At 37.9% G+C, this 13,011-nt stretch overlaps 1 protein-coding gene across 1 annotated transcript in view; it reads left to right on the top strand.

Moving 5' to 3' along the window:
- Positions 1-13,011, top strand: part of LOC122799329 (oxysterol-binding protein 2-like) — a 1,737,477-nt gene that overhangs the window by 1,097,683 nt on the left and 626,783 nt on the right. Inside the window, exon 7 of the mRNA XM_044068308.1 lies at positions 6,905-7,150. Coding sequence (XP_043924243.1) covers positions 6,905-7,150 — 246 coding nt within the window. The remainder of the gene's footprint in view (positions 1-6,904; positions 7,151-13,011) is intronic.

The raw sequence follows: 13,011 nt of genomic DNA, 5'->3' as shown, positions 1-13,011 counted from the left end.
TACCGCAGTTCTTGGTTGGGCCACCATTGCATAAAAGCATTACAGTGTCTGTTTTGCAGGCTTCATGAATACATCCGGTGAAGATGCTTAGTTTAAAGAGGTTAAGTGGGGGTTCATATATGGCATATTTGGTAGCAATCATCAGGCAAGCTGGTTATGTTGTCAGGGCCGAAAGATGAGGTGTCCTTAGCTTTTGAGAGGACTGTGAGGACTTGTTCCATTGTAATTATAGGGGTGGCTGGCACTGCGGAATCTGTAGAACAGTTGTAGCTGTAAGTGGGTAAAATTTTAATTAAATTTGTCAGCCAGGATATTAGCTATTTTCTTTAAAAAAAGGTCACACAGGAAAACCGATTGGTTAAAACTTTAAACCTCTTGTGTCCGAGGCAACATGGGATATATGCAAATTACCTTTAAAGGATATCAGGTGTTTCAGCTAAATGGCAATTCTGAATGTCCATGACCTTTTCTTTTATTTTTACTTTTAAGTCTGTATGCATGTCCACAGCTAGAGGGTTTGGCTTTATTCACCTGAAATTGTCCATAAATAGACTTAAACGTGAAAGAAAAAGTCATGGACATTGAGAATTGCCATTTAGCTGAAACAACTGATATCCTTATAGGTTAATTTGCATATATCCCATGTTGCCTTGGACACAAGAGGTTTAAGGTATCACACAGTTGAAAGTCTAGCTTTGCTAGATTTTTCTTTTTGTGTTTTTTAACCAATTGGTTTTCCTATGTGACCTTTTTACTCATTTTGTTAGTTGGGTATTTTGTTGACACCATAATGTTTATGGATATATATGACAACCTTGTGTTTTCAAACATCAAACATTCCTCTTATGCTGTGCTGAGTATGTTATAAGAAGCCATAGCCATTCATGTCCACAGCTAGAGGGTTTGGTTTTATTGGCCTGAAATTGTCAATAAATCCATGTAAAAGAAAAAAGCATGGACATTCAGAATTGCCATTAGTTGAAGCAACTGATATCCTTCATGGATAATTTCATTTATCCCATGTTGCTTCAGATACAAGAGGTTTAAGTTATTACACAGTTGACTAGCTTTGGTAGATTTTTCTTTTTGTATTTCCTTTGAATCAGAATGGGCAGTATTATTGTAGACTAGCTCTGAACATTGCTGGGTGTCATTTCTTAACTTCCTGACATAGTTTAAGAAAAATGGAATTATGTTTTGCTTGTTTCAGTGGCCATTTTAATTTCATATGTAATTAATAGGCAATCAGTCTGCAGTCGATTACAGACCTAGCCATTAACCCATATTCAGGTTTTCCCCCAGCCTCAAGGTGGGCACTGCAAGATAAGTTAAGGAGAATTGGGGCTACCCTTCCAATTATCTAGAGTTGCCTTGAAAGTGGTAGGGGTGCTGCTCTGCTTGACAGGTTGTGGAAGTTTGTTCCAGAGGTTCATAGATTTATAGATTCTGAGATATTTCAAGGCCGCTGATGCTTATTACCATTCACACCCGCAGGTGTAGACATTCTTTTCAGTTTGTACTTTAAGGTCTAGTACTGCTACCCCCTCATCTGTGCTGTCCTGCTCCCATCAACCCCTAAACTTATAGCGTACTCTCACATCTCCACATACCATTTTAAGTGGCATTTAGTAGCAGCATTACACTGTGACATGTCCCTGTTGTACAACATCAAGGTGGGTAGTCCCATAGAAGTCCACTCACACCAAGTATCACACATATCACAGTTGACTTCTATTCTGACTACTCATGAAACTGTCTAGGGCACTGATTTTAGTTCACATTATAAAACAACCTAAACCGTTAACAGTAAGCAGTTCCTTTCTAGTCTGACTGGAAGCCAACCTAAATAAATTGTAGCATGAAGGTCCTTTGCTCTCATAGAAAAAACATAGCCTAAACTATTCACAACAAGCAACAGCCACCTCTCCACTCCAGATATCAAAATATGACACAGCAGCTAGCACAAGTCTTCATGAATACAAGGTCTTATAGGATTGTGACAACCCTCTCACTGGACCTCAGTCCTCACCACTGGCACCTGTGGGGGACATACACTGGGAGGATGACAAGTACACTCACAGTATTTCCAGATGTAGCTTTCTGCATCAAGTACAGTTTCCCTTAAGAGCACACAGATACCACAGTAGTCAGGGGTTGGTTTCTGTACCTTCCTCCAGATCTCAGTAAGACTCCACACTGGCACAGCTATAAAGTTGAGAACTCAGCTGAGTGATCAAACCTAAACCTCCAGCATTCTCTCTCTGTCCAACTAGTGCTTCATGTCCCTGCCTACGTAGCTGACACTCATACTCTTTGGGGTTTGATTTACACACACACACACACACACACACACACACACACACACACACACACACACACACACACACACACACACACACACACTATTTACTAGCTATGCCCCCTTTGCCCAGACTAAAAATAGTTAACACTGCCACCAGTCAACTCCTTATCAGCTACTTTATGGCCCTTAACAAAGGGTGTCCAGTTGTACTGTGCAATGTTAATATTAACACAAATGGTAGTTTGACTAATTGCAATGCTATTAAGAGTGGCCTACACATTGTCACCAAATAAATAAGCAAGTTGTCTGAAAATGTTAATATCTCCACACATATCAGCCACATTTAAAGGTTTAAATATATTTAATATTAAATAAAAGAACAAGACAATACTAAATATATATTTACAGTGACATCAGAGTTCAAAACCACAGGACATATTTAAAACAACATTGCAGAACAGTCTCAGATGAAGAAAAATATCTAAACTAAGCTTTACTATACTCCTGAATGAATCTAAGAGAATTACTATAATTTAAGAACTTACTAATGGAACAAGGCAGATGTGGTGAATGGATCTTCTAGTTGTTGTCACATCCAAGACAGAATACAGAATGCTCTGTCTCACTAACAGACTTCTCAAATTAATATCTCAAATATTACTGAGCTTGCAGAATGATATAATTTCTTGTCATCTGACTCTAATTCCCAGTGCTGGAAGCTGGCAGTATTTAGCATCTACCTGTAAAAAACAAATAGACTTCAGATCTTTGGCAGATGCTGGAAGTGATAAAACAATTGCATTCCTTCATGCTTTCAGAGGTAGTAATTAGTTCACTTCGAAGACAATACAGAAAGCTTCTCAGCACAGACTCTCGGTTTCTAGCTACATTGAAAACTGAAAGATACAATCTTTTATTGCGTAGCCTATAAAGTAATTTAATTTCAGGTATTTTCCAAAAATTTGCTGGACTGAAGTTAACTTCCTGTATTCCTCCACTGTTAAAATATATACATTTAGACAGTTACAGTAGTGCATGTACATTTCTGTTCTCTTCCTGCAAGGCACACTGTGGATGCATTTCAAACACAAACACTTTATAAAATACCTTTTCAGTACACATGTCTGTATGAACCAGTTTGATATAAACATGATATACAGCTTTCATAAAGTTGTAGCACAAGCATCTTATATAAATCATGTTGATATTCACAAATGACATATAATTATTTACAAAATTCCAGATAGCTGTGCCGGCAGTATCTCCGTTGGTTACAAGGCTCATAGTTCAATAATAAGCAATTGATCCAGTGGACAATTTGTAGCCTAGCCACAGATCCCAAAGTCATAATTGCCCACTGACATGAATAGTTAATATGTAGTTTTGACTCCTCTCAGTGAGGACTTGAGGAGTCAGACCTGGGATGTATTAACAATTGCCTATTCATTCATCCAGGTTCTGTTTCGAGATGGTCAGGGAGTTCCTTTGCTTTACATCCAAGGAAAGTCTATTATATAAGTGAGGGGTACTCTGGGATATACATCTATCTTGCCAGCAGGCCATATTTACATTTTGGAAGTTTAGAAACCTTGACTGGATGTTAAGCTTGGTGTTTGATTGTGGATATGCAAGAATTCACAAAGTACAGGATCTTTTCAGGCTCTGTAGGCTAGACAGAGGTCCTTTCTTAAGAGTGTCCATTAAACAGAAAACAGAGAGAGAGAGAGAGAGAGAGTGCTTTAAGTTGGTCTGGGTAGATCAAGGAGAATATGCACTTGGTTGTCACAGTGAGGAAACATCGCAGTTTCCCAGGATGGGTCATATGGTTAAACAAGTATGTACAAATGGGGGATTATACTCCAGTATGGGTCTGATGAGGGAGATGTTTAGAAGGATGATAACCATCTTTGATCTAGAACATATACCTCCTGATGATATGTCTGCTCAGATAAAAAAAATCCTGACAACAGTAGAAACTTGGAAATTAAAGAATAGTTCATTGTCAAAGAATGTGTACAGATCTGTATTGACAGAGTTAATTTTTACAGGGTATCAGTTACATGGCAAGTGAATGGGTACCTAATTTTACCAAATGACAAAATGCTGTATTTCTTGGCATTTAGTTTAAGGCCATAGTCCAGCAACAACTTACCAATGTATACCTCTCAACTGTACAGATTTTCGCAGAATGTCCAGATTTTTGCCTCATAATTTTGGTCTGTTTTTCATAAAATTGTGGTTTTCTGACAAATTAGTGTCAAATCATAAAAGACTGAAGTTGGAAAATAATGACAGACATTTGAGTTTCAGACTTCGTACCCTTCAGAAAATTCATGTTAATGCAAAATCTGTTATTTTATAAATTTTCCAAGTTTGTAAGAGGAATATTTCAAAATTGTCCCTATTTTTGGGCCTTTCTCCCACTTTTAATTATTGCTTTGTCTAGATTTCTTGCCCTAAGAGGTTGAGAGGTATCCTGAAGGATCTGGACATCAGATGGGGAGTTTATAACAGCAGTGAATTTGCAGATCTCACTAATGTTCTAAAATGAAATCTAGAGGATTTTTACATCTGTATAGACATCTCAAAGATGTATTTTTGCCAAATTCTGCATGCAGCATAATGAGTAGGAATTCCCAACAATGCCCAAAATGAAAACAGCTGTAGTGCAAAGAGTCACACTGTTGCAGTGGTCACACAAACCAAAGTTCTTGGGGCCAGTCATTGAAAAGCTAGTGTCAGCCCACCCTTAAGGTTGCACAGCAAAACATGTCGAGCAGTAGCAAAATGGTATTCAGTTACAACAAAACACCTACAAGACTCCATTTCTAACTGCAGACCTTCCAGTCCCTCACTTGATTTGACCTCATGGCTTTAGGTGCTTGAAAGGTTTTAGACTGCATTTTACAATTAGAAAACAGAAAATCACCCTTTCAGCTGTCCAAAATTACACAGAATGCCCAGATTTTGGTCTTATGTTTTTGAGGTGGTATTCATAACGTATGTAATTCTGGCAAATCATGGATAATTGTAGTCACTAAATATTGACAAACGTTTGAGCATTTGAATTTTCAGATTTCATATCCTTCAAAAATGCATGCTCTTATATTATTCTAAATATACAAATTTGGGGGGAAAAGAAAATGCATACTAATGTAAGGCTTGTTATTTAACAGATTTCTTAGTTTATAAGAGTAATATTTAATAAGATCAATATTTAACTGGACCTAGTAGAAGGGAAATTGAAAAAGCTCAGGGGTGAATTATCATTGTTTCTGTTTCCACTTTAAGTAATTGTTGCAATTTTTTGTTATAGTTAAGTAAAGTAAAATAGTGCAAGAATGCTAACCACTTTGCAGGCCTGCACTCCTACCTTCAGTGAATACTGCCATTTTATGCCAGCTGGCTCTTATTTAAATTCTGTCCCTGATCCCCCCCCCCCTCCCCAATTATTTTTGTTTTTGTCCCTGACCCTTGCACTAAAGCATCACACACACACACACACACACACACACACACACACACACACACACACACACACACACACACACACACACACACACACACCTTCCTTTTAGCTGTAAAGAATTACACAGAACACACCGATTTTGTCTTTTTTGTGTTACTCTTAAAATATGTTTTTTGGCATATCATGAGGATTGTAGTCACTAAATAATGACAAATATTTAAGCATTTACTTCATCTTCTTCAAAAAATACACACTAAGATAAAATTATAAAGTTACTAGAATAACCAATTTTCTAAGTTTTTACAAGAGCAATATTTAAACAGACCTTTTCAATTTGTTCTGTGCTTCACACTAGTAGTCTGTTGGAACTCTGTACATATAATTCTTTAAATACTTATGGCAAGATGACAGCACTCTTTCTGGCCTAGAGGAAGATAGATTTTGCACATCACAGAAGTGGTAGGAGGTGAGAGATGAGATTCAGCAGACCAGATGGCCTAATGTTGGTAACTGAAAAAAACGATGGAATTACTTATTAATAAATGTTTTCATGAGCACCTAGAAACCACTGAAGCACAATATCCAAGGCAGATGAGTTTGCAGCTACAAGGTCTTTTCAAATAAATTACATTTTATTATTATTATTATTATTATTATTATTATTATTATTATTATTGTTATTATTATTGTCTGGCAACACTAAATATGATTGCCTCATATTTCTGTGGTCATTTTATGTGTTTTTTTCAGCAGGGAGTCCAGTTTCCTTTTACATTCCGAAAACATGCCATTAGGCTGAACTAACAATTGTCTAAATTGCCAAGATATATGTGTGTGTGTGTGTGTGTGTGTGTGTGTGTGTGTGTGTGTGTGTGTGTGTGTGTGTGTGTCCGTCCTGTGATGGACTGACATCCCTCCTAGGAGTGATTCCATGTTTTATGCCCGTTGCCTGTTGCGGTAGGCTGCGACTCCCCGGTGACTCAGAGTAAGATAAAGATAGTATCAAAGAATTAGCGAATCAGTGTTGGTTTCATGGTTATTGCTGAAATAGCTTGACAGCTGAAAATACTCTGTTTCTAGCAAATGAAAGACCTGAAAATTATTAAGTGACTTTTTTTCTTCTTATCATCTAGGTGAATTTCAATGAGCCATTGTCTATGCTTCAGAGACTAACGGAAGACCTGGAATACCATGACTTGCTAGATAAAGCAGCCAAATGTGAGAATTCTCTCGAGCAAATGTGCTATGTTGCAGCATTCTCTGTGTCTTCTTACTCAACCACAGTCCACCGTACAGCAAAGCCATTTAACCCACTGCTAGGAGAGACATACGAATTGGACCGACTCGAAGAGCATGGATTTCGTTCGATTTGTGAACAGGTAGGGGAAAATGTGGTAATCTCTAAAGAGAAGAATTCAGTTATCTCTTCCTACTAGTGATGATACCTGCTAGTACCGATACTTTGCTGCTCAGAAATACAGTCTGCCAGAAGGAGTGAACTTGTCTTTTATATCAGATTCCATAATGATAGTTTGAGTGGCTAAGCACTTTGTTGTTTCCAGACTTAAGCAGATTTCAGAATTACTGTATTCATGAAGACAGGAGAAGGGTGAAATGAAACCTAAGAGAGAAAATGAAGGCATCAAGAGTTCCTGTTGGGTAGTTGATGTCAGTATGTAAGAAGAGGAGTTAGGACTAATAATTTTGTATTATGGTTTCAAAACATATAAAATGTCAGAAACTACTTAAGTTTATAAAGCCATAACAGCCCTATGGTGTCTAAACAATGTACTGTGGTCTCGGAGTTGGTCTATTTAAGTAGCAGTGGGTGTGGGGGGTACAGGGGGCCTGCCCCCCTGCTTAAACCCATTAGGGTACTTTTTTCTTTTTTTTTTTGTTGTTTTTATAAGTTCGATGTTTGAAGACATTGACCATATGGTGTCGACCATATGGTGTTCGATGTTTTCAACTGTCGATCTTATAATATAGACCCGAACTCAAGGTATTTTGGGAGCAGAAGAGGGATTGTGTCCTGCAGCTATGCTTTCTCTTTCTGTGGTGCTGGTGGTGGTGTTATACATGAGGTTTTGGATTCATTTACTGCAACGCAGGCAGTTAGCAGAGCAGATCTTCCCACACTTAATGATGTATCTGAGTAAGCTAGGTAGCAGACAGACACTAGTATCATTGTACTTCATTAATTAAAGTAAACTAAGGACACCTAAACCAGCTTGAGAGAACTAAACATTTCCTCATCAAAAAGATACCAGATCTCATTACCCATATGTATTGTGATAGATAAAAAGCTCTGTCCTTCTAGTCAGTGTCATATAGACTCCTGAGGGGTTATCTGTGCTTAGCCTTCTATGCTGTGAATGATTCAGCATGCTTTGAAACTTCTTCTCTTAAACAGAACCAATGAAAAAGGAAATACCCACTCTAGAGACATAAATTTATACCGGGTCTATATCACGTTGTTGAAGTTTTACATCTTCAAATGCTATATGGTCGATCCCATATGTTCGAAGTTGTAAAACTTCGAAAACTTAAAAAAAAATATATATATAATAATAAATAAATTACCTGGCGGTTGTAAGCAGGGGGCAAGCACCCCTGCACCCCCACACTCCCCACTCTTTAAATGTACCAACTCTAAGACCGCACTACAGTGTAGTACAGTGCAGAAAGTGAAGATTTGCTTTTACTACAATGTAGCGCAATATTTAAAGAGCAGATGGGTGTGGGGGGGGGTGCTTACAACCGTCAGGTATGTTTATTATTATTTATTTATTTTAAGTTTTCGAAGTTTTACAACTTTGAACATATGGGTTCGACCATATAGCGTTCAAAGCTGTAAAACTTCAACAACGTGATATAGACCCATTTATACCACCACAACAGCCATTTAAGGTAACTTGACAGGTAACTAACCCAGCATAATCCTTATTTGTGGAATAGACTACCATTATATATCAGAGTGTTTTCCTAGAAATACGTAAAACCACTCTAGATGATGGATGGGTGATCAAAAAATGTTCATGTGGGTTATGTGGAGGAAATCATCTTAGTGGGGTTATTGGTAGTCTCCCATGTATATTGGATGATATGGCTGAACTTCTCAGTGGTCTCCTTGGCTGTAAGTTGAGTAACAGTCTTTAAACCTTTGAGACTACTTTTCTTTGAAGTTGGAGCAAGGTCTGCTACTTACTCTTCTCCAATGAATTCAGTTTTCAGCCCGCTGCTGTTGCATCTCCTGAACTGCTTTGATGCTTCCTTTTGGCAGAGGTTGGGAAGCAGGTAATTACTCATTTGACCTGGATTGCATAATGACACAGGTAAAATTGTGGACATAAGGCAACTAACTGGTGGAATGAAACATGAGGGAGAAGAAGAAAAAGCATCCCTGTTTTCCATCTTGCATTGCCAGTTAATTTTTGGGCTAGTAAGTGTAGGTTATCACTAAACACATCTGAGCACATAGTAGTGCCTTTGGAAAAGAATAACTTTAACATTATATAAGTTTCTAAAAATATACATTGTTGCAACAGTTGTTGAGAAAAACTTAGGAATTTTAGTAGATTCAAATTTTTCTTACAAATAATTTGGATATATTTGCTGAAGAGTAAATAAATCAGTGAACAAATATGTAGCATACAGGAAAAGAGGTATTATCTTCTTTATACTTCATTATGTCCCATTACAATTTAACAAATTTGGTGAAAAATTTACCCTTGAAATATCTATGAATATTTCACATATCCCATAATCCCATCCACCCCCTATTATAGGTTCAAAGGTAGGTACTAGGCTATTGGCCCTAGGGCCTATACAAGCCTAGCCAAAAAGGTACCCTGGCTTTTGCCATCCAAGAAAATTGTTTTCCTGTGCCCCTCATGAGCAGAGCCACAGAGGTGATCCCTGGGTTGAATTTCCTATTTCCCATCTAATCATCAAGATTTTTCTTGAAGAGTGCTAATGAGGAGCTTTGTTTGATATAGATAGGTAGTTTGTTCCCGAGTATGGGAAGTCTCTGGGACTGGAATCTATCCCTCTAGCATGTCTTGTTTATTGTGGTGACAAGGTTTAGGTCCCTAGAGCGTGTAGCTCGGAGGGATTGGGATTTCTTTAAGTGGACATGTCCAACAGCTCTGGGTTTGACATAGCTTTGTATGTTAGGCAGAGATCAACTCTAAGTAGGCGGTATGCGACAGAGTAAAGCTGGAGTTTTTTGAGACGGTCTGTGTAAGGCATCTGTTTGAGGCCAGTAATCCTCTTTGTGAGGTATTTCTGCGGCCTTTCCAGTTGTTGTAGATGTCTTGTGAGGTACATACCAAAAGGGGAGCTGTACTGTATAATGGGTCTAATGAGTGACGAGCAGAGAGGAACAATGGCCTCTTTTTCCTAGATGAGAAACCTTTTGTGATGAGGTGTGCCACATAGAAGGATTTCCTGACAACTGTGGCAAGTTTTTACCAAAGGGGAAGACAATGCACTTTTTGGCACTGAGCTTGAGGCCATGGCTTTGACACCAGGCATCTGTCTCAGTGAGGCCCTTTTGTATGATGTCCACATCGTTAAGAGTTTCGATTATGGCTCCTAATTTGCAGTCATCTGCAAACTTTGTTAGCCAAATACCTTCTGTGTTAGCCTGTACTTCAGAAAAGTAGATACCAAACAGGAGAGGGCCCAGATATTATCAGCAAGAAATGTGTTCTGGAGGGGCTATCAACAACCAGAAATACTTTTTCAGTGATACCTGACAGTGTACTTGGCTGTTTAATAAATAGTGCTAAACATGTTCTTTATGAACCTCTCTGCAAACAGTTTAATCTAATCTTAGCTAAAGGATTTGTTCCTGAATTATGGCACACCATTGTAGTAATGCCCTTTCATTGGGGTAGTCCTTCCCTGGTTTCTGGAAAAAATAGATCCATTAGCATGACAAGCCTAATCTGCAAAGCTATGGAATGTATTATACTGATCTAATCAGTTATGTCATAAACTGTATTAAGCTTGAGCTTCAATAGCTTGGCTTCTTCAGAGGGAGATCTTGCATATTTAAATTAACTTTTTTGAGAGGGTCACTAAGGCAGTAGACAGTGGTCATGCTCCTAACACAGCATATCTTGATTTGGCCAAGGCATGAAAAGAAGGCTAAATGATCTGAAAATAGCTCCCTGCACAGTATGATGGATAGCATACTGGATAGAGGATATAATCCATGTAGCTTGTATGGCAGATGTTTCATCTGAGACCATGACAGTAACCAGTGGAGTACCCCAGTGCTGTGTGTTGGAATCTCTCCTTTTCAGCATTTACTATCTACATTGCACAGTGGGTGGTATTGTCAAGACCACCTATGATATTTGTACCCTTCAGAAAGAACTTACCTTAGTAACTACCTGGTGTTCTTAAGGTGGGTTCAAATTAAAAGTGAAAAAGTATAGTATTGTTGCATCGGTAGACATCCTCTATCCTCAACATATATTGTAGATAATACCCCATTACAAAATAAAAATATAATAAGGGTTGGTAGTTCCATCTCTATCAATCATTATGTTGCAACTGCAGTCAGAAAGGCCTTCTGCTTAGCACAATTGATAGACAAGGGTATATCATTCAGATGTAAAGAAGGCATAATTTCCTTGTATTCATCATTGATTACTATGATGTCCCATACTAGATATATCAAAAACTAACTAACGTAACTAAGAAGATTTTGGGCTTAAAGAAACTCAGCTGTAAAGAGAGGCTAAATGCTTTATCCCTTTACTTTGTATCTTACAGACCTTTGAGGGATAGTTTATGCCTCATGTACCACACCATTAGAGACCCTATTGTACTTCATTTCCTGCATCTTCAGAAGTCTGTTAACTCCATTAACATTAGAATAAGGGGCCTAAACCTTTACCAGCGGAAATATAGAACACAGTGGAGATACAGAGCCATCATGCACTGCTTTCCCCATCTTTGGATTAAACTTCCTCTGCGTGTTAAGCTATTCAACACATTATCATCTTTCAAACAGAACCTGCATGATAGGATGAGTACCCATAAATTTACCCCAGCACTCACTGGCCAAGCACTCTTTGAAAAAAGGGTTACAGCTTGAGGGTGGTTATTTGCAAGGCATTAATGTTCAGGATATTGCCTTGTTAACCCTATGAATCCAGCAGTATATCTAGGTCTTGAAGACGGATCTAAGTAAAAAGATACATATTGCTAGAACGCATTTAGAAAAAAAAAGCTTGCAAAGTAAATGGTTGAACTCAGGGCATCTACTTTTTATTAGTGAGTAAGGAACTTCATTTGCTGTCATTTGTTGTGCAAATTTTACAGGAGGCAATGAGGATGTTTGACTTTGGTGTGCAAGACTTTCAAGTTCCATTACTTAAAAGAGCAATCAGGGTTACAGTTCTAATTAAATACATCTTCACTAATGTTTATGTTAACACCATAATACAAACAATGTAAAACAAAATGTAATGTGCTTTGAGACTCAGAACACATAATGGCATTAGGACATGTCATGAGTAATTTAAACTGTTAACCTGAACTTTGTTCTGAAGGCTTGATTGGTTCATTAGCTTATTTATACAAGAGCTAAACTGTAATGATGACAGGTTAATGGATCAGTGATTATTGTCTAGAATTAGGCAAGTCATTTACCAGTTGACTGTATGACAGAGAGCATGTGAACAGAACTTGTAAAAATGCTTTTAAAATAAAAGCAGCTACAGTTACACTTATATCATGTAGGTCACACTAACAACTCAAAGGCAGTTTTCTGCCTAGGTAAATGAGTGGCTAGAAAAAGCACGTTGCATCTTCTGCTACCAAATGTTTGTTAAGCCTTCAAAAGTGATTGGCAGTAGTTATTACCACACAATTTCCAGCCTTTTCACACTTCATTATTTGGAAATGTCTACTAAAATTTAGGATGTTTGCACTTCAGAGTTATGTGCTTTTGACAATGACTTCTGGACAAACATTTCTGAAAAACAAGGCCTTCCTAAAGTTATATATCTATTTGCTTGTGATACTGAAAATTATTATAGAAATAACCCACTACTGGGTGTGGGTAATGCTGGATTCACCCACGGTTGGAGTGGTTTGGTCACGAGGGCAAAGCCAACCGTGAGTAAATCCAGCATTACCCACACCCAGCCATGGGTTATTGCTATTAATGGTGTTAGTTTTGTGTTGTGTTATGTTTGTGTTGTTGTTATTTAGGTTTTTG

The sequence above is a fragment of the Protopterus annectens genome, chromosome 4.part0, assembly GCF_019279795.1.
Source record: "Protopterus annectens isolate FY-2018-M chromosome 4.part0, PAN1.0, whole genome shotgun sequence".
NCBI lineage: Eukaryota > Metazoa > Chordata > Ceratodontiformes > Protopteridae > Protopterus > Protopterus annectens.
Note: the sequence above shows the minus strand (reverse complement) of the source record. Positions and strands in the feature narration are given on the sequence as shown.